Source organism: Dermochelys coriacea, chromosome 5, assembly GCF_009764565.3.
Source record: "Dermochelys coriacea isolate rDerCor1 chromosome 5, rDerCor1.pri.v4, whole genome shotgun sequence".
Taxonomy (NCBI): Eukaryota; Metazoa; Chordata; order Testudines; family Dermochelyidae; genus Dermochelys; species Dermochelys coriacea.
This window is the reverse complement of record NC_050072.1, coordinates 39,863,996-39,885,317: the sequence shown is the minus strand read 5'-3', so window position 1 is coordinate 39,885,317 and position 21,322 is coordinate 39,863,996. Positions and strand designations below refer to the sequence as shown.

General features: G+C 41.9%; 1 protein-coding gene across 3 annotated transcripts in view; it reads right to left on the bottom strand.

Annotated features, from left to right (window-relative positions):
* ZSWIM6 (zinc finger SWIM-type containing 6) overlaps positions 1 to 21,322 on the bottom strand; it is a 162,561-nt gene that overhangs the window by 73,256 nt on the left and 67,983 nt on the right. For all 3 annotated transcript variants that reach the window (XM_038401337.2, XM_043514847.1, XM_043514848.1), the window contains exon 2: positions 6,650 to 7,006. In XM_038401337.2, the coding sequence (XP_038257265.1) occupies positions 6,650 to 7,006 (357 nt within the window). The remainder of the gene's footprint in view (positions 1 to 6,649; positions 7,007 to 21,322) is intronic.

The following is a 21,322-nucleotide window of genomic DNA, read 5'->3' as shown; positions in this document are numbered from 1 at the left end:
TTGCTGCTTTCTGTGCACTCCACAATCTGTGTGAGTAAGGGGGAAGACATTTATGGCGGGGTGGGAGGTTGAGACAAATCGCCTGGCCACTGATTACACGCAGCCAGACGCCAGGGCGGTTAGAAGAGCACAGGAGGAGGCGGTGCGCATCAGAGAAGCTTCGAAGAACAGTTTCATTACTGGCCAGGCTATGGTGTGAAAGTTCTGTTTGTTTCTCCTTGATGGAAACCCTGACCCCCTGGGTTCACTCTACTTTCCTGTAAGCTAAGCACCCTCCCCTCCCCCGCTTCAATCACCACTTGCAGAGGCAATAAAGTCATTGTTGCTTCACATTTACGCGTTCTTTATTAATTCATCACATAAATAGGGGGATAACTGCCAAGGTAGCCTGGGAGGGAAGGTGGAGGAGGGAAGCACTGGGAGGGGTAGTGGAGGAGGGAAGGACAAGGCCACACAGCACTTTAAAAAAAACAAAACAAAAAAAAAAACAAAAAACAAAAAAAACTTACTGAATGCCAGCCTTCTGTTGCTTGGGAAATCCTCTGGGATGGAGTGGCTGGGTGGCCGGAGGGGCCTCCCCCCACGTTCTTGGGTGTCTGGGTGAGGAGGCTACGGAACTCGGGGAGGAGGGCGGTTGGTTACACAGGGGCTGTAGCGGTAGTCTGTGCTCCTGCTGTCTTTCCTGCAGCTCAGCCATATGCTGGAGCATATGAGTTTGATCCTCCAGCAGCCTGAGCTTCTTTCAGCAAGCTGATGCTACTTACCATCTTCAGCCTGCCACCTCTCCTCATGGTCATATTGTGTTTTCCTGCACTCTGAAATTGTCTGCCTCCACGTATTTTGCTGTGCTCTGTTAGTGTGGGAGGACAGCATAAGGTCAGAACATTTCATCACGAGTGCGTTTTTTTTTTGCCTTCGAATCTTTGCTAGCTGCTGGGAAGGAGAAACATATGTAGCTGGTGGAGGAAAAAAAAAAGGGAGAGTGGTAGTTAAAAAGACATTTTATAGAACAATGGGTACACTCTTTCACGGTAAACCTTGCTGTTAACATTACATAGTACATGTGCTTTCATTACAAGGTTGCATTTTGCCTCTTATTGAGGGTATGCCGGTTTGGTGTGAGAGATCACTTATGCAGGGCCAGGCAACAGAATGTGACTTGCAGGCTTTTGGCTTCTTTAACCTTCATAACATGTGGGAATGGTTTCAAACAGCAGCACCCTCATTTCCCATAAGTAGCTGCCGTTGGGTTGGCCATTAAAAATGGATTGGCAATTTAAAAGGAAGGGCTGCGGTTTCTGGGTTCACGTGCAGCAGAAACCCAACTAACCCCTTCCCCCCCCCACACACACAAACAATTCTCAGGGATGATGGCTTCACCCCTCCCCCCACTGCGTGGCTAACAGCGGGGAAGATTTCTGTTCAGCCACAGGCAAACAGCCCAGCAGGAACGGGGACCTCTGAATGTCCGCTTACTAAAACCACCCTATTTCAACCAGGTGACCATGAATAATATCACTCTCCTGAGGGTAACACAGAGAGATGAAGAACAAATGTTGTTTGAATGCCAGCAAACACCAGGACCATATGCTGCAATGCTTTGTTCTGCAATAATTCCTGACTAAGTGCTACTTGCCTGGCGTGGTAAAGTGTCATACCATGGAGGACAGAATAAGGCTGCCCTCCCCAGAAACCTTCTGCAAAGGCTTTGGGAGTATATCCAAGAGAGCTTTATGGCGATGTCACGGAGGATTTCCACTCCATCCCCAGACACGTTAACAGAGACTTTTCCAGTAGCTGTTCTGGCTGCGAATGCCAGGGCAAATTAACCACGCTTACTTTTAAACCATGTATAATATTTATAAAAGGTACACTCACCAGAGATCCCTTCTCTGCCTTCAGGGTCCAGGAGCCTGCCTTGGGTGGGTTCAGAGGGTACTGGGTCCCAGGTGATAAACAGTTCCTGGCTGTTGGGGAAACCAGTTTCTCCGCTTTCTTGTTGTGAGCTATCCACAACCACCTCCTCCTTCTCATCTTCCTCGCCCCCAAAACCCGCTTCCGTGTTTCTTCCCACTCCTCGGACGGAGTCAAAGCACAGGGTGGGGGTAATGGTGGTTGCACCCCCTAGAATGGCATGCAGCTCATCATAGAAGCAGCATGTCTGGGGCTCTGAACTGGAGTGGCTGTTTGCCTCTCTGGTTTTTTGGTGGGCTTGCCCGAGCTCCTTAATTTTCACATGGCACTGCTGCGGGTCCCTGTTATAGCCTCGTCCTTCATGCCATTGGAGATTTTTTCAAAAATTTTGGCATTTCGTCTTTTCGAACGGAGTTCTGCCAGCACGGATTCATCTCCCCATACAGCGATCAAATCCCATACCTCCCGTTCGGTCCATGCTGGAGCTCATCAGCAATTCTGCGACTGCATGGTCTCCTGTGATGATGAGCTCTGCATGGTGACCTGTGCAGGTGAGCTTGCCACGCTGGCCAAACAGGAAACGAGATTCAAAAGTTTGAGGGGCTTTTCCTGTCTACCTGGCCAGTGCATCTGAGTTGAGCACGCCGTCCAGAGTGGTGACAACTGAGCACTCTGGGATAGCTCCCGGAGGCCAATACCGTTGAATTGTGTCCTCAGTACCCCAAATTCGACCCGGCAAGGCCGATTTCAACACTAATCCCCTAGTCGGGGGTGGAGTAAAGAAATCGATTTTAAGAACCCTTTAAATAGAAAAAAAGGGCTTCTTTGTGTGGATGGGTGCAGGGTTAAATTGAAATAACGCTGCTAAATTCGACCTCAACTCCTAGTGTAGACCAGGCTTTAGAATAATTTGTCCTGCATGATTTAGGACAGGAAGTCCACTTGGAAGTTACAGATAAGCCCTGTATAGTTCTGTAAATGGAACCAACTAGAACAGCTGTATTAACATGTTAATTGTACTTATCCAAGAGAGGGGAAGTTCCTATTTGTTAGCAAAACATTTGTTTTCTCACTCAGTCCTTCCAAAAAAAGAGCGAGTGTTGGCAGGTATACAAGATCTTGGACTTCAGTTCTACATTCCAGGCCATGTCTATACTACAATTTTTTGCCAGCATTACTATGTTGGTCAGGGATGTGATTTGCGACCCATACAGCTAGATGTGGCAGCAAAGCCCATATAGTGTAGACACAGTCATACTGGAAAATTGGACTTTTGCTGATTTAGCTCATTTCCCTTGGGGGAGAAAGGGTAGGCATGCTAGAACTAGCAGTGTTGCTTGTATCAGATGCATCCACACCAGAAGCACTTAGCTGATATACCTACACTAGCAAAGCATGCCTAGCGTAGACTTGGCCTCATTTTAAAAGGATAGTATCTCAAACAGCACAATGACCTCACAAACCAGTTTTATAGGATTAGAGCAATACCAACCAAGAAGAAGCCACTTACTGAACCATCAGCACTACCCTCAGTGTTCCTTGAAGGCCTTACAACCTGGTACTGACCCCAGTCAATGCTCAGGTAACCCACTGGTTAGCGTGTTATGTGCTTTCCCTTGTGCCCAAACCACAACAGACAAGTCTGTTACAGCCCTCAGTTACAGTGCCTGTCTCTTTGGCTCAAGCTGTAGCGACTTGTGCCTTAAGAAGTCCCCAATTAAATCCCCAGTGTCAGCCACTAAGCATATGGGAGCTTGTCAGATAGGCAACACTTAGATTGTGAGACTTGACAAGGGAAAAGCCAATAACCATACCTTGTCATTAACTCTGCTTTCTATAGATTCACATACTCAGGCCATGTCCAAGTTTTGCTCCTTCTTCCTGCTTTACACTTGCAAAATGCCATATCTTCTCCAGGCAACTCCTCCCTCATCTTCACCACTGAAGCCTCTTCTTTATCTTTGATAGCTATGCTGTCCCCTTCAGAGCCATTCAAAATGCGGCTGCCAAATTATCTTCCTGGCTCAATTGTTCTGACTCTCCATTTACTAAGAGGTGCAGCATGGCACTTTAAAGACATGCCATAATCAGATTTGGAAGAGACTTTTGCAACTGGTGCTCTAAACAGCGTTCAGCAGCATTCATCTGTGAACGGTTCTCTTAATACAAAGGTGACTAGTGAAGTCCATGTATATAGGGATTTTAGTAATCTGTCCATGGCAATACAAATGCAGAAAACATGGTTTTCATTCGAAAGAGTATATATCACACTTGCTATTAAAAAAAAAAAAAGTTTGTTCTGGGAACTAGCTAAATTCATTTTAAGGGCAATGGGGATGTGGCAGATTGGATAGTCATCTTACCCTTTTGTAAGTCAACATGGTTAGAACTAAAAACTAATTGTTTAATAGGTTTTGTGGAAGAGGTTTTTATATTTTTCAAATAAAAAAATTGAGGAAACAATTAAAACTCTCTGGATTTGAGACTATGTATAGCTGAAATACTCTTCATTTGCTATGTATTAGAAAGTTCTACTTTTTCTTAACAGAAACTTGTATCCATTTTAACTTGGTAAATATCTTTTTTAAAAAAATCAGGGATATAGTTTGTTTTTTTATTGTTTTTTTTTTTAAACCCTTTTCTGAGGTACAGGTTTCTTTTCTTGTAAACCATTCCTAACACGTTGTAGTGGTTCATTGGTTTGGCTTGTTTGGATTTGAAGTTGGATTTCCTACTTGTATATTCCTGCCACTGTTTGATTACTAGATAATTATATTGGCAATTAAAATAGGCTTATTGTTATAGTTTTCAGGCAAATGTAATTGCAATTCACACAAGCTGACAAACATTTTAGTTTTATAGATACTCTTAACCCATCCTACCCATACACTTAAATGAACACTTTCAAAAGCTTGTTTAGTGCTTTACTACCTTTGTTTTCTTTTGATTTTATTGTTTTGGTTTCAATATCAGTTTTAAAACAAACAACTTCTAACATGCCTTTTTAAATAAGTACTACCAATTGGAAGGGAGCCCCACTTCAAACTGAATAAAGTGGATGGTTTTTCTAGGCCAATGAATCCAGGATTAGTAGAATTACAGTTTTAATTTTGTACAGCATCCCAGCTCTCTCTACTCTAGCCTCATCCTCTGACCCCTGTACTGCTTTTGTTGTTACTGTGGAGCTTCTCCTCTTTGACATCTTGGCCTCATGGGACTTTAAGGTGCTTGCTGCTCCTCTCCCAGCTGTCCTCTTACCACTCAGACCTTTTTCCTCCTTTCAGCATCTCTCTCTTCCCCCCCCTTTTCTATCACTGTAGGCTATGCCACCAACCTCCATGTCACTCTGACCCACAACTTGGGCATTATTTTTCACTCTTCCAATCCCTTGCCCCACCCATGAATGCTATTTCCAAATCCTTCTGCTTCTTCCTCCTTATCTAATCAGTCCTTTATTTTCTCCACCTTCATAGCCAACTCTCTCATTTCAGGTTCTTATTATATTCCTTGATTAATCCTCTCCTCCAGCCTCCCAAACACACACACACACACACAGACCCACCCCTCCTCCTCCCGCAGCCCGGACAAAATGTTGCCACTAAACTCATCTTCCTCGATCATTTAACTTCTTTCTCCGAGTCCTTCAACTGGCTTCCCATCCAGTAGCCTATCAAATATAAGCTTCTGGTCAACACCTTCAAAGCTCCACATATCACTCTCTCCAGCCCAGTTATCCTGCCTTGTCAAGCGTCATGTTGTCCCCGAATCTTCTCCACTCCACCATTGCTCCCAACTTCACCTTTCCATCTGATTCTCAAACAATCCTCCTGTGCCTTCTATGTGACTCCCATCTGGAAGGCCCTCTCATGTCCACATTTTGGTCCACCTGAAAGATCCACTTGTGCTGTGCTGCCTACAGGGAATCAAGTTGACTTGTACATACAAATTGCCTATTCTTATTCCTTTTACTTTGACATTTATGTACTTGTTTGTCCTTGTATTGAAAGCTCCTATGAGCAGTGGTCAATCTTCGTAAATGTTTGGAAAGTCCTTACTATATACAGAGCACTATAGCAGAACAAAACCAAGCGGCTCTTTAATGAACAAAGTCAGTCAAATATGCTTCCTCACCAAACAACTGCACCTAATGTTACTGCAATGGCTAGGCTAGAACAGTTTTTTGCCAATTGGCCTGATATTTTTAATACACTATCCTTTCTCATTTCCTCTCCTGACTCCAATGCAGAACAAAACCCAAACAAAAAGGACCGCAGAAAACTTAGTGTAATGAAAGAAAATTAAAAACAGATTGTATCTGTTTTTCTGCTTCTTTTAAGAGTGCCTTAGAAATGAAGCTATGGATAAGCAGAATTTCAAAGATTAACAGTAAAGAGAAACTAACAAAAATATATTCAGTACATTTACTGCAAAATAGGTATTCTTAATAAGATGGCTGTAGAAAGAAGAGCAGAAACAAATATATGATTGTAATATGGATCAGACTACATTGCTACATTAGTTATAAGATATTGCAATATAGATCATTCTTATTGCTTATACATGGTTTCTCTTGCAAACTAGCAAGTTTTTTTCAAGCCATCTTAAAGTAATGGTAGAATAATGATCCACATTTACATACATTACCTATTTTTTCAACTCCACACACACACGAAAAAAAAAGAAACTACAACAGGTGAACAAAGGGGAAACAAGGAAAAGCAGCTGCTAAACTTACCATGCACTTGATTGATTTCTGAATTCTGAGAAAGAATTTCATCTGCTAATTTCTGAGCTGTTGGCAAAACTTCTGTATGGTGCATTGTGATCAAATACTGTACAAACTTTTGTAGTTGGTCTCTGTTCATTTGAAAGAGTGTCTCTGAAATGGGAAGATGCAGTTTGACCTGATCTGGCTTGCGGATCCGGTATAAAGAGAGTGCCACAACGTGTGCACAGTAAAATATGTCCTTGTTTCCACAGCTACAGGTCACTGAGGTAATCTTGCAACGATCAAAGCTGATAGCTACCTTGCAAACAGTTTCTGGCTCCGATTGCATTGCAGGATCTGTCACCGTGCCGCTCAAGTGGAAACCTGTGCAAGAAAAAACAAGAGACCTTACATTATTCAGTAAAATGTTGTTATAATCTCACTGTCAAGTATTTTTTCCTTTTTAAACAAAGAAAAGCAATTATCTACTTTTGAGAAATGAAATGCATCTTTTTTTTTTTTAAAAAAAGATATAGCTTTCATGGCTACATATACAAAATACATTCTTTATTGTGCTCTAAATGCCTTTTTCATATCCAAGAAAGCCTACTGATGCAGTCAAAAAGCTTTTCAAGAAGCATTTCCTCCCCTTTGTATAAAGTGTTCATAAAAGCTTGGTAATCAACAAAACGTTCACTCTGGCAAAAGAAATTATAGAAAGAAAGAGTTGAGCCTGATCACACCAGTGGCAAGCCTCCCCAGTAACCTTGAAAATTCTTATAACAGTAATTTTTTTAAATTCCACAGATACAGACTGCATCTACTAGCAAGTTTTAACATTCTATTGGTAAGTGAGAGGAGGTGCTCTCTAATTATATGGAGCACATGCTTTGTCATCAGAAACTCTTGAGTCCTAATTTCTGTTCTACCACTGACTTGCTATGCATGTCACTTATAACCTTTCTATCTTCATTTCATCATCAGTAAGCTGGAGTTAATGCTTACCCCCGCCCCCCTGGGGATGATGTGGTAAAATAAGTTAATGTTTGTACTGCACTTTGGAGATGGAAAGTTCTACAGTTACTAAAAATATATGAAAAGATAGCCTTCTAATTCTGTGCTAGAATTAACATTCAAATGTTTAGTAGTTTGCATTATGAACTCACTTTCCTCTGTACTGTGGTGGAGGAAAGAGGCAAAGGAACGGGTCAGTCTTATATGGGGAAAAAATTATTTGCTTCAATAGATATTTATAGCAAGTCCCCTCCACCCCCCAAGTTGCCTGTTGCATCCATATTTCATTATTACAAAGGTTGTACTTCTGAGAGTCTGTGCTCAACCCAACTTTGTTTTTCCCTCATGAAAACAGGATTTTTAAATCTGTTACTATTTTAACTTCATGATTCCTTTATGCTGTACTTTAGGGGTTTTTTTGTTTGTTTTGTTTATGAGCATGGAAATGGATCTTACGTGCAATGAGCCAAATTCATCAACAGCATAAGCAAAAGATGTGACTCCATTATAATGGAATGCACTCATTTATGTAAACAGTAAATTTGGCTTAGTAAATTTTCTCCAAGACACTGGGATATACTGAATATCAAAATGTCATATCAGCATGAGCACTAGAGAACGTTACTACCATACACATTTATTATAGCTGAGGAAGAATATCAAATACGCTTTAAAACAAATTTTAAAAACCGATTTCAAAACACTCTTCCTGAAATAAATATTGTTAGCAAAACTGCAGCACCAAAGGGACACTACGTCAGCTGGAAAAATCATGATGCTGGCCAACAACCTTGTGCCTACAGTTGTTACAAGAAACCCTTCAAATTACGAGAACTGAAAGATTTTTAGAAGAAACACTCCCCATTTTTTCCATTTGTTTACACTGTACATTTTACATCACACTGCATAGTCAGCATCACTGTTTGCGTTACATTCAGTTCCATTATTCTGATACCTTCCTCAGTGTCACATTCACACTCTAACCCAGGCTTTCGAGAAGGATGTTTGCCAGTTACAGCAATAGCAGAGCTGACACTGAAACTGAAGAGACAGTAAGCTAGAACGTGCATGGAAAAGAAAGGGATGGGAGAAAGAGCAAGCCTCAAATATGTTTTGTGTTGTTGCTCTCAGATCCACCCAAAGCACTAAAATACAGAAGGAGCAGAAAACCCCATAATTTAAAAAAAAAAAAAAAAAAAAAAAAAGATTTTTTTAAAAAAAAAATATTCAGGACATATTACTTTAATGTAATGGTTAAGCATTAGACAGTTTCAAATACAGTATTTAAACGATATGTTCCTTTACCACAAATGAATACAAATTAGATCAGTTGGCTCAGCTGCTTTTATAGAGAGATTCTTCTTTTATCAAGTTCCCTATCTACTTTGGAGCTATTTCCAGTCTTCGTCTATGTACTTAGAAAATACCTAGAACTTTAATACTAATGGTGATGCAGATTAGGCCGAAGGCCTAAGACCAACCTACTCCTGCTGACATCAACTGCAAAACTCTCATCAATGTCAAGAGGAATAAGGTCAAACGCTCTGCAGGGCTGTTTGGAAAAACTTGTGCTACAAATGATCTTGCCTAATGTTATCGATTTGACTTTTAACATATAATTAAATCTCAAATTTAAATAAATAGTTACTGTTTTTTTGGGAAGATGAAGGTCTCTTGAGAAATATTTGGAATAAAATTAAACAGTATTTTAAATTCCTACTCACGTTCGACAGACATAGAAAAGGCTTTTTTTTAGGACATCATACATTTTTTTTCCAATAACAGTCTGTAAATGTTAACATTAGTAATAAGATCCTGATCTGAGCAATACATTACACTTGTAGGACGACAGCAGGTTTAAACAAAAAAAGACCATCACATTTTATTGCAGCCTAAAATACGGACATTCCTAATCAGCCATGTCTTAACATACTAGTATTTAAATTATGAAGCAATATTTTGCCCTCTTTTCTCTTTGCACATTAACAGCAAATGGAAGAAATTGAATATACATTGTCTAAAAAAGTTAACACACAGCAAGAGCGATCTCAGAAGTACAGTTAAGCTGTAACAAATGTATCAACTGTTGCTCTGTATTACCTTTTGAATGCGTCTCCCACAGCAATGCAGAATATTAAATAGTAAAATGGTTTTTGCTCCATTTTCCCCTCCTTTGCACATTTAGCCTTTTAAAAACTAGCCTTTCAATATCCTACTAAAATTTAATTGACAGTTTGTAGCAGAAGTAAACAGACTTCCTTTCTCTACAAGCATAGCAAGAGCTACTACAACTTTTCATTTGCAGTAATTTATCGCCTGACAGGCAGAGAGATGTCCATACTCCTTGGAGAAGACCAAGGAATAGTTACTCCCAGTGGAACTCAGATATTGACATTTCACCTCCTGTTGAGCCTCAGATGAAAGGAAGCCTCCACTGCTACAAACCTGTAACATTTCTTCACAGCACTTCCTTCTGAAGTTGCAATTTGAATCTTCTTTAAAAAAAAAAAAAAAAAAATCATATCTTCCCTGATGTTAAATGTTCACTTACATCTATTTAGAAAATACAATACAGAAACTATAATAGTATCATTGATATTTGTTACCTCATTTGTCAATCTATTGACAAAAGGGTTTGAAGCAAAGAAGTCTACATTCATTGCACATAAACTATTTATCAGAGCAAGTATGTTTCACCTTTTCCCTTCAGCGGCTGCAATTAATTGTTTTAGTATCTTTAACAATAGCATAGGACCAATAGTTAAAGCCATCCTGACATTTTGCAATCTGCAAGAGTCTTGTGTTTTTGAAAAAAGTGTGCCTAGGAAGTCAGTTAAAACATTTGATACATATGAAGTGTGGTTCATTTGCTATGCAATTTCACTTCTGTTTAAACATTCATTCAAAGACAAACAAGGAGCTGCTTGACTGCAGAAAAACAGTGATATTAAATAACTGAAGTTTTCAGGCGCTATATTTCAAAAAGGGAACTGTGCCCTGAAGGGCCATTAGTATGAAAATTTGAAGCAATCACTGCAAAATGATTTTGTATCTTTCAGCAGCCAGATTATAACTGTTAGTATCAGATACTCTTACCTAACACATCCTTATAAAGCAGAGTACTGTAGTAAACACTGAGTTTCAGATGATGCTTCACTCCAAACTAAAAATTTGAAAATAATTTCCACTGCCATATTATACTGAAGTATCCTCTGATGTTCTCAAATTTGATATTCTGTGTTTATGAAAAAAAATTTGTAGAAAATTAAAGTATGTTCAAGTTTATGATGGGTTTTACCTTTCTGTTGCTCAAGGATATAGTGGGATTGTGCATAAAGGCAAGGAGAAGGGGAAGGAATTTGGTGCAGTTTTATTTATTTATTTTAAAATCTAATTAATTTAGAATTTAAAGCTTTGAAAATTCTACGTGCACAATGTACTATAGCTCAGCACTGCAATGATCATAAAATGATACCAGTCCAGACAAAAAAGAAAAAAATCTAAAATTAGAAACCTGTTCCAAGTGGGCACAGATACACTAATTGATGACATATCACTGGTTATTTAACTTTTGAGCCCCATATTCACACTTATTTATAAATGACATATGCTAAAGTATCACAATTTTAAGTATACTTTCCCTTTAAAAACATGTCTAGTTGAAACTCCCTTTTCAGAGAGAAGAGCTACTCTTTAAATCCAATTATAAGGAAAAAAACTACACCTGAATTATACAAATTAAAAATACATCTTTACAGTCCAGAATTTTGATGGCATAAGCCATTCTAAGCTACACTTGTCTGGTTTATACAGTTACCAGAAACTTCTGATTAAAACACAACCACTGGGTTTAGTTTATTCTTTCCAGAAAATATAAGAATGTCAGAACTGGATTACTGAAATATCCTAAAGATTAAGAAGCGATTTTGAATAGCTTGCTGTAATGCATCTCTAGAGCAGGGGTCGGCAACGGATGGCACGCGTGCCAAGGATGGCAGGCGAGCCGATTTTTAATGGCACGCTGCTGTCTGTCGGGTCCCAGCTGCCGGCCCCGCTCAGCCCGCTGCCGAACCCAGGCCAGGACCCCGACAGGCAGCAGCGTGCCATTAAAAATCCTGCCCACCCCGGCCCGCTCTTCTCTGCCCCCCTCCCACTGGGGCAGAGTGAAGAAGCTTGGTCCTGCTGGCTGCTGCTGCAGAGCAGGCAAGCTCCCCTCTCCCCCGCATCTTCCCCCACTGTGCTGGGTTCCTGCCTCTCCGCCTCTCCCTCCCTGCTGCCAATCAGCTGATGGCCCTTGCAAGGGAGGGGGAGAAGCGGAGCCGAAGCGCGTGCTGCTCCAGGGAGGAGGCGGAGAAGAAGTGGGGACAGGGCTGTGGGGTGGAACCAGGGCATATCCCCTCCAGCCCCCTGCCGTGAGCCGCTCAGGGCAGGGGGCTGGGAGCACCCCCACAACCCAAGTCCACACACCCAGCCTGACCCCTCCACCCCCCACAACCCAGCCCTCTGCCCTGACCCCTGAACCCCCCTCACACACCCTCAGCCTCCTGCCCTGACTCCAGCACCCCCACCCCCCCCCCATGTCTGACTCCTGCACCCTCCTCACATGCCCCTAGCCTTCTGCCCTGACTCCTGCACCCACCACACATTCCCACCTGCACCCCTTGCACCAATTGGGAGCTGCCCGGGTAAGCACTCCACACCCAAACCTCCTGCCCCAACCTTGAGCCCCTCCCTCATTCTAGCTCCTGGCCAGACTCTACACCCCAACCCCCAGGCTGCTCTTTCACCCCCAGCCCTGTGCTCAGTGCAGAGAGAGAGAGAGAGAGAGAGAGAGAGAGAGAATGGGCTAGAACCAGGGAGAAGGTAGGTACCCACTCTATGTGGGCAGGGCCGGGACCCCAGACCAGCAGCGGGCTGAGCAGTGCCGGCAGCCGAGACCCTGGCTGGCAGGAGCCAGCGGACAGAACCCCAGATGGGCAGCGGGCTAAGTCGCAGTGGGCTGAGTGGCTCAGCCCACTGCCGGTGTGGGGTCCCGGCTGCTGGCCCCATTCAGCCTGCTGCCGGTCTGGAGTTCTGGCTGCCGGCCCCTTGCCAGCCAGGGTCCTGGCCGCAGGCCCCGATCAGCCTGCTGCCGGCCTAGGAGAACGGAATCGCAGGCTGGCAGCGGGCTGGCGGCGTAAGATCAGCATTTTAATTTATTTTTAAATGAAGCTTCTTAAACATTTTGAAAACCTTGTTTACATACGACAATAGTTTAGTTATATAATATATAGACTTATAGAGAGACCTTCTAAAAAACATTAAAATGCATTACTGGCACACGAAACCTTAAATTAGAGTGAATGAATGAAGACTTGGAACACCACTTCTGAAAGGTTGCTGACCCCTGCTCTAGAATACACTATCACACTGCATCCAATATGCATTCATGATCTTAAAACTGAAATGAAGTGTACCAGCAACAGCATTTGGACAACACAGCTTTTTCTTAAAATTGATGGATCGGTTAACCCCCTAAATGTTTCCAAGCGGCAAACAAGGATTACCTATATTGCTCCCATAAAGGTAAACAGAAGATGTATGGCTAAATCCCTGCACACAGTTCTGAAGATGAATGAGATGGTAAGGGAGGGGGATAGTAGATGTGCACTGCAGTTACTTATTATAGGCCCTTCTTGGGAGAAAAAGTAACAGCAAAGGCAAGGAAGAATTTAAATGAGCCTGAGCTGAGAAATAGGGATTTTTTCTAGAGAGCCCAATGTGGAGAATTCTTTCTTACACAATTTTAAAGTGGGCTTATCATACCATCATACGATCCATCTGAAATGATCATTTAAAATGGAATTAGCAGACTGGTCTGCCAGATAAGACATGAATACTGTATCTCTTGGCACATTCATTAATATTGTGTGGACTAAAAGCACGTGACAAGTAAGCTTTTGCTTCACCACTCCTCTCAAGCCACTACAAATCCTCATGGAAAATAGTTCTTGAGTGTTTCCTTTATCCATTTTTCAAAACTCAGTAGCTGACTGGTTGTTATTTTTTCCAGGGCAAGCAAGAGTTTAGACCATATTCACCATCTGTCCAATTTACTCTTTTAAGGTGGAAATGGTTTTAAATTAAATTAAAGCGTACAAAGACATTTCCTAAACTAAATTTTGTGTGAACTTTAATATACCCTTGTCATAAATATAAAGGGAAGGGTAAACACCTTTAAAATCCCTCCAGGCCCAAGGAAAAACCTCTTTCACTTGTAAAGGGTTAAGAAGCTAGGATAACCTCGCTGGCACCTGACCAAAATGACCAATGAGGAGACAAGATATTTTCAAAGCTGGGGGGGTGGGGGACACGACAAAGGTTCTCTCTGTCTGTGTGAGGCTTTTACTGGGAACAGAAAAGGAATGGAGTCTTAGAACTTAGTAAGTAATCTAGTTAGATATGCGTTAGGTTCTGTTTTGTTTAAACGGCTGACAAAATAAGCTGTGCTGAATGGAATGTAGATTCCTGGTTTTGTGTCTTTTTGTAGCTTAAGGTTTTGACTAGAGGGATTCTCTATGTTTTGAATCTGATTACCCTATAAGGTATTTACCATCCTGATTTTACAGAGGCGATTCTTTTACTTTTTCTTCAATTAAAATTCTTCTTTTAAGAACCTGATTGCTTTTTCATTGTTCTTAAGATCCAAGGGTTTGGGTCTGTGTTCACCTGTGCAAATTGGTGAGGAGTTTTATCAAGCCTTCCCCAGGAAAGGGGGTATAGGGTTTGTGAGGATTTTGGGGGGAAACACATTTCCAAGCGGGCTCTTTCCCTGTTATATATTTATTTGTTAGACGCTTGGTGTTGGCAGCAATAAAGTCCAAAGGCAAAAGGTAAAATAGTTTGTACCTTGGAGAAGTTTTAACCTAAGCTGGTAAAAATAAGCTTAGGGGGGGTTTCATGCAGGTACCCACATCTGTACCCTAGAGTTCAGAGTGGGGAAGGAACCTTGACAAACCTAAAAGAAATAAATTTAATTTTCAAGTTAAAGACTTGTATGCCAACACTCCACCTGGAGCTAATTTAAATAGACAATTTATAAACCAGAGAAAGTTGTGGTTTAAAAGGAAACTACTTACAGCCATTGTATCTTGAAAGTGCCTGTATAAAGGTAACTTGGAGAGAAAGAAAGGTTAAGCAGCAGCATACAAGGTATTTGTTGTATGCTACAAATATTCAGCATGTATGGTGTAGTTTATGTCTTGAAAGTATGTATCGTCTAGAGTAAGTTTTGCATCACTACTGAACTGCACCCAACACACACTAAAGATGGAGTTTTGCCACAGAAAATATAAAGAAAATAGTTATGATTTAACATGTTGGGAATTTTTACATACCAGGAAGAGGGTGGATTACAACGATAGCACCACACACACACACACACACACACACACACACACACACACACACACTTCACTGACAGCTTGAAAGTTCATCGCTTTTTTGGAAGTGAGCATGGCAGCTCAGCAACAACATTAAAACAATGACTACATCAGTGGACCTTAAGCGAACGTTATACCCCAGCATCATGAGGTTTTCCCACCTCATACAGAATGCCAGGGTATATGCAAAATTTGGCTGTTGACTAAATTTTTACCAAGACTTTCCTCAAAGTCTGTCCTCTCAGACCTCCAGGCCTGAGAACTGTACAGCTGCCTACATGCATTACAGGGGCTTTCACCCGCCTCTAAAACACAGTGATGTGTTAACTCTGATTATAGCATTTCCTTTGTTTAAAAAAAAAAAATGACCTTGGTTTACAAAGCAAGTGTCTGATTTTTGTTACTTGCAATGAAACACTGAATAAAGCCTTTTTTTTAAATCACAGCACACTAAAGGCTTGCCTTTAATAAAAGGAAGTTTGCCATGACTTCTCAAATGACTTTACTAAAAGCTATTGATAAAATTTAGCCCAAACACCCAAAAAGAATTATTTCTAGACTAAGTTAAAATACTTTTTCTACAGATGTGCACACACAAGATTTGTCATTGCTCTAAATCCTCACATCCAATAGGGCTGTCACATTCTTCTTAGAACTACACCTTGTGTGTATGCACCCTCTAGGATTCTTCCAAGTTCCACTCCTTATCTTCTGGGCAAAAAGTATGATTTTTGTATCACTCCCACATCACCCATGGTGGTCACCACTGATCAAGGAGAGCAGCTTACTCAACACTGCTCTCAGCCTAGAGAACAAGAGACGTAGGCCTGATCTATACTACCAAGTTAGATCAATGCAAGTTGCCTTCCATTGATCTATTTGTACATGTGTCTACACTCAAATTTGTCTCCAGCTGAGTGCCCCATTACAGTGACGCAGCAAAGCCACTTCTCCAAAAGGTATTGAGTCACAGTCGACTTACTGATGTCGATGCAGTATGAATATAGACCTCTGTAATCCCCAACAGTCCTCCAACAGCTGTCCCACCATGTCCCATTCCCTATGACAGGGACTGCTCTGGTCACAACTGTGAACTCCACTGCCCAGGGGTTACAGCAAGGGAAGCCACCTTCCCCTTTAAAAAAAACTCCCCATATTTTTGTAATCTCTCTTCCTGATTGCCCACTGTGACAAGCACACCAAGGAGCTCTCTCTTGTCGTGTGCAACTGCCCAACTGGCAACGTCGGCACCAAGCACTAGACGTGCTCCTGTCTTGAGCAAACAGGACATACTGGACCACCTGAGCCTGCAGGAAGAAGAAGTTGTGCAGGCACAATTACAGACCAACCATTGAAATATGACCATCTACAAAAAGACTACATGGAGGATGCATGTAAAGGGGTATGACAGGGATCAGCAGCAGTGCCATGTGAAAATGAAGGAACTGCAGCAGGCATACCACAAGGGCCAACAAATTGATCTGGTGCTGAGCCACAGGCTTTTACAAGCTGCATGCCATACTTGGTAGAGACTCCATTAGTACCCCACAGATCATTGTGGATATCTCAAAAGAGGCCAAGATAGAGAGCCTTGTCATGGACAGCAGGGTAGAGGGGGAAGGATGTGGTGGGGGATCCAGCTATACCACGAGCCAGGACCTGTTCGAGCTCCATCACAGAATATCCAGTTCTGCCAGTCAAACACGGATGAGCCCAGTGAAAAGGAAGAAGCCCTGGGTAAGTGCATGCAAGCATTTTTCCTTAGTGTTCAAATTTAAAGATGGTGCCTGGCCCATCCCCAAGTTAACAAGACACAGATAGTGACTTTGTTTTACTCCTACAAGAGGAGGTAGAAGTATAATAAAGAGAGATGAAGTTGGTATCTGCTGGGGGGGGGAGGAGGGGAAAGGGGAGGACAGGCTGAGTACTTTGTTTTTGTACATAGGGATGTCCCTTGTATCCTTTTAGATCTCAATGAAACTTTCATGGAGATACTCTGCAATTCTCTCCCCAAGTTTTCTAGGAATGGCTGCCTCATTTCTTCATCCGTGGTAGGACACTTCCCCATGCCACTCCACAATGGGTTCGGCTGGCACCACTGCAGTAAACAAGATAGCACCAAATTGGGCCCAGATGGCTTTGGGACACCAGTAGCAGACATGCTCTCTGTGCCTTTGTGGCCCTCAAGAGTGAGATATCAGCTAAAACCACCCCTACCCATGATACATAGTACAATATTCAGTGCCACTGCCCTATATCTTTGCCCATGGAATAGGGACTGAAATTTTATTGTTTTATGCAACTGAAATTTCTTCCCTCTCTTGCTCCTGGTAGGCCATACTCACCGTGGCTGGAGCTGGGAAGTGGTGCTGTTGAGAGGCGCTCCAAAGCTGAAGAGCAAATAAGCTTGTCTCATTAAAAATTTTTATGGGAATAAGAGAAGAGTGTTTTGAAACTTTTCCCTTCCCATTGTGACTGTAAATCCAATGATAGTTACCTGTGTTTTTAATCAGAGGTGCCCCGTCCACACCTGCAGAACATTTGACCCTGATGAGGAGGACAAAGAAAAGGACTATGGAGAGGATGCTCAACATACTGATACTCAAAGGAAACTACTTGTAAATGTCCGGCAAGCATCACATAATATACAGCTTCAGGAAAACATCTGGTCATATTTATAAATTCACATCAAGCACTATCCAATTCCTAGCATAACCTAAAGCTCCAGGCCCAGATAATAGTCCAGCACAGAACATAACTGTGACAAACCACTACGGTACTCTTCAAAGCCTCCCCCAAGTGAGAAACTTCACATTGGACTCTTATTGTGCCTCTTGTGTCTGGCTGCTCAAAACTCAGAAAACAGTTGCTCCACTTCCACCCTAGTGGCAGCTTTTCCCCGTTTGCCTCACAGATATTATGCAGGACACAACATGTAGCTAAAATCATTGAGATCCTTTTCTCATGGAGATCCAATCTTGTTAGTAAACACCACCAGCATCCCTTCAATCTACTGAAGGTACATTCAACTTCATTGTGCTTCTGCCGAGATAGTAGCTGAATCTTTCGTTGGTGCTGTTGAGGTGGCCAGCACAGGGCTTCATGAGCTATGGGAACAAGGAACAGGCTGGGTCCCACAGAATCACTATTAGCATTTCAATGTCGCCTTTGATAATCCTCCAGTCAAGAAAGAATGCCCCTGCTTGCAGCTTTCTGAACAGTCCTGTGTTCTTAAAGATGGAAGCATCAGGCACTTTCCCTGACCAGCCCACATTTATCATTGAAGCATCCCTGGTGATTCATCAACATTTGCATAACAGAAAAGTAGCGCTTTCAGGTAATGTATTCTGTTGTAAGGTGGGCTGGTGTTGAAATAGAGATATGCATGCTGTCTATCAACCCACTATTGTTCAGGAACTGCATTGCTGCAAAATTCCATTCTCTATGTCCTGCACATTGCAGGAGACCATGAATGACCCTATACACTTACATGACAATGGCCCCCAATATGGATTTTCCAACACCGAAATGATTTCCCACTGACTGGAAGCAATCCAGCACTGCAAGCATTCAGAGCATGATAGCCATTCATTTCTCCACTCTCCGTGCATCTCTCCTTCTGGTGTCCCTGCCCTGAGGGCTGGGGTGAGGTTGATACACAGATCTAGGAATGTGGCCTTTTACATCCAGAAGTTCTACAGTCACTTCTCGGCACTTCACTGTCTGTAGGTTCTCCATAAAGGTCACCAACTACCTTGAATTGTTTTTCCTCCATCTCCCTTAGCAATCTGTCCTCAAACAGAGTCACATCCCCTGTAATTACAGTTCTTCCTGTGGGTCTGCAAATACAGGAGAAGCATGACTTGCAATGGTCATGAAAATCGTGCAAAGCTCTGTAGGCTCCAGGCTTCTGTTAGAGATGACAGACCAAAAAAGTGCCACACAGGTTTGTGGGGTTTATCAGTCATTTCTACCCCACAACACAGCTAAAATTTCCCAAAAGGAATTGTGCTGGACAGCCACACAGGGCATACTGGGATACCTACCCATGGTGCACTGCACTTTACACTGACACAAGCACTCCTGGTAAGTATGCACAGGGCTGAGACAAACAGCGAAGTATGTATGCACACAAGCGATATGCTAACCACAGTGGCCGTATGCCTACATAACTTGTGTCAACTGAAGTTTGTAGTGTAGATGTGGCCTTAAGTTTTACTGGCATGGCAATGTCAATGTGAGCTGTGACAATTTTTTTAACTGACATTGTCATGCCAGTAAAAGCCTTAGGGCATGGCTACACTGGAAACTTCAAAATGCAGTTGCAGGAACGCTCCTGCGGCAGCGTTTTGAAGTGCGAGTGTGGTCGCATGCGAGCGCTGGGACAGAGCTCTCCCAGCGCTCCTGGTAATCCACCCCCACGAGGGGATCAGCTCTGAGTACTGGGAGAGCAGCTCCCAGAGCTCAGAGCCTGCTTACACTAACACTTTAAAGCGCTCTGACTTGCTGCGCTCAGGGAGGTGATTTTTCACCCCCCTGAACCGACAAGTTAGAGCGCTATAAAATGTAAGTGTAACCAAGCCCATAGAGTAGATGCAGTTATCAGTATAGCTTATATCTCTTTGGCAAAGAGGAATAAACTATAAGCAGTAGAAGCAGTTTTATACTGCATCTACATGAGGTGGGGTTTGCTAGCAAAGTTAAAGCAGCAAAACTTTCAAGTATAGACAAGGCCTAAGTATGGAAGTCAAACCTTGGTCTTCTGCATGGCAGTACAGATCATCATCTCTAGCTCTCCAGACTGATTCCTTGGTAAAGGTTTTGGTTTTTTTTACATGGGATCAGGTAAAACTAACTTTGCATCCTTAAAAACCACACTGAATTGTACATCTTATAATAAACTATAAAAAACAAACAAAGGAGAAAACTTTGTTTGGAGATATACCTGCCAATGAACAATATTTTGGTTTTTTTTGCTTCCCTCATCATAACCTAAGAATAAAGTGGTTTTGTCATCTTTTGCTTCTTAGTTTTCACATCACACAACATATTTGGAAAATGCCAATAACTGCCACAGCAACCCTTTGCAATATCACAAATAAGGGACTATGACTGCAAGTGCAGAAAAAGCAACATGATCAAGTGAACGCAAACTAAAAAAAAAAATCTTGCTTTCATTAAAATATCCTTAAAGTAACATGACAAGGAAAAAACAAAGATAGTGTTATTAAATAAACGATAAATTTTCACCACTGTCAGCAGCCCTAAATATCTTAGAAAATGGCTTGCCTGACAAACAGACAACATGGGCACTATTTTTAGGAAAGCTGCTGTTTACTTTCCTAATAACTGAAAATGTTCTCCCTACTTCAGATCTATGAGTTACAGTTATATTTAACAGGTAATCTTACTTTTTTGAAGTGAAGAGCCATTAGGTCTGCAGCCCAATTTCAGACACAAGTAAATACCCTGTAACCAAGCAACCAATCACCTCTCCCTCTATGAAAAGCCAAATTTTAAGCTGAAATGTGAACAAGAACAAAAAAAAGTAATAACTGGTTTTTAAAGAGAGAAAAAAGTCTGAAGATAGATCCATTTAATAGCTGAAATCAGACAGGTTTTAAGAAAAAAAAAAAGATCAGTGGGGTGGATTTCTCTCAACTACTTTTAAAAGGCGCTATATCACTCAAGACCAATATTTGACAGTAATCTTGGGTGTGTCTTGTTTCTGAGGCAAAAGGAGCTTATGAATATTATGAAAGGAACACTAATCTTGAAGAGGCAAAGGAAGTGATGTAGAGGAGGGAAACGCGCAGAAATAATTTTCTGATTGACTCTCAGAATGGTCTCAGCTTTGAATGTCTCCCATTCTCTTGATGAAGGGCCTGATTCAACTCTCACTGAGGTGAGGTGGGGGGGAAGAGGGAGAGGAATAGTAAAATACCAGCATTAATATTTTGTTGAGCAATAAAGGTATTTAGACTAATCCAACCACAAGTAACCCTTTGCTATTACAGTAAGTCAAGATGGTGTTCTTAAGAAAAATAATTTAGCACAAAATTTTCCCTACTAGCATAAGTATGCACAACACTAATTGTTAAAAACACTGACCTTCCATCAGAAAATCTGCTATAGCCTGTTTAAAAGCAAACAGCCATTCCCATTCCTAATAATGACATTTTCCCTTAGCTAAAATCAATGGTGCGCTTATGACTGATGAAAAATGGTATTCAGCAGCTCCTGGAAAAACGGAGGCACCCAGAGA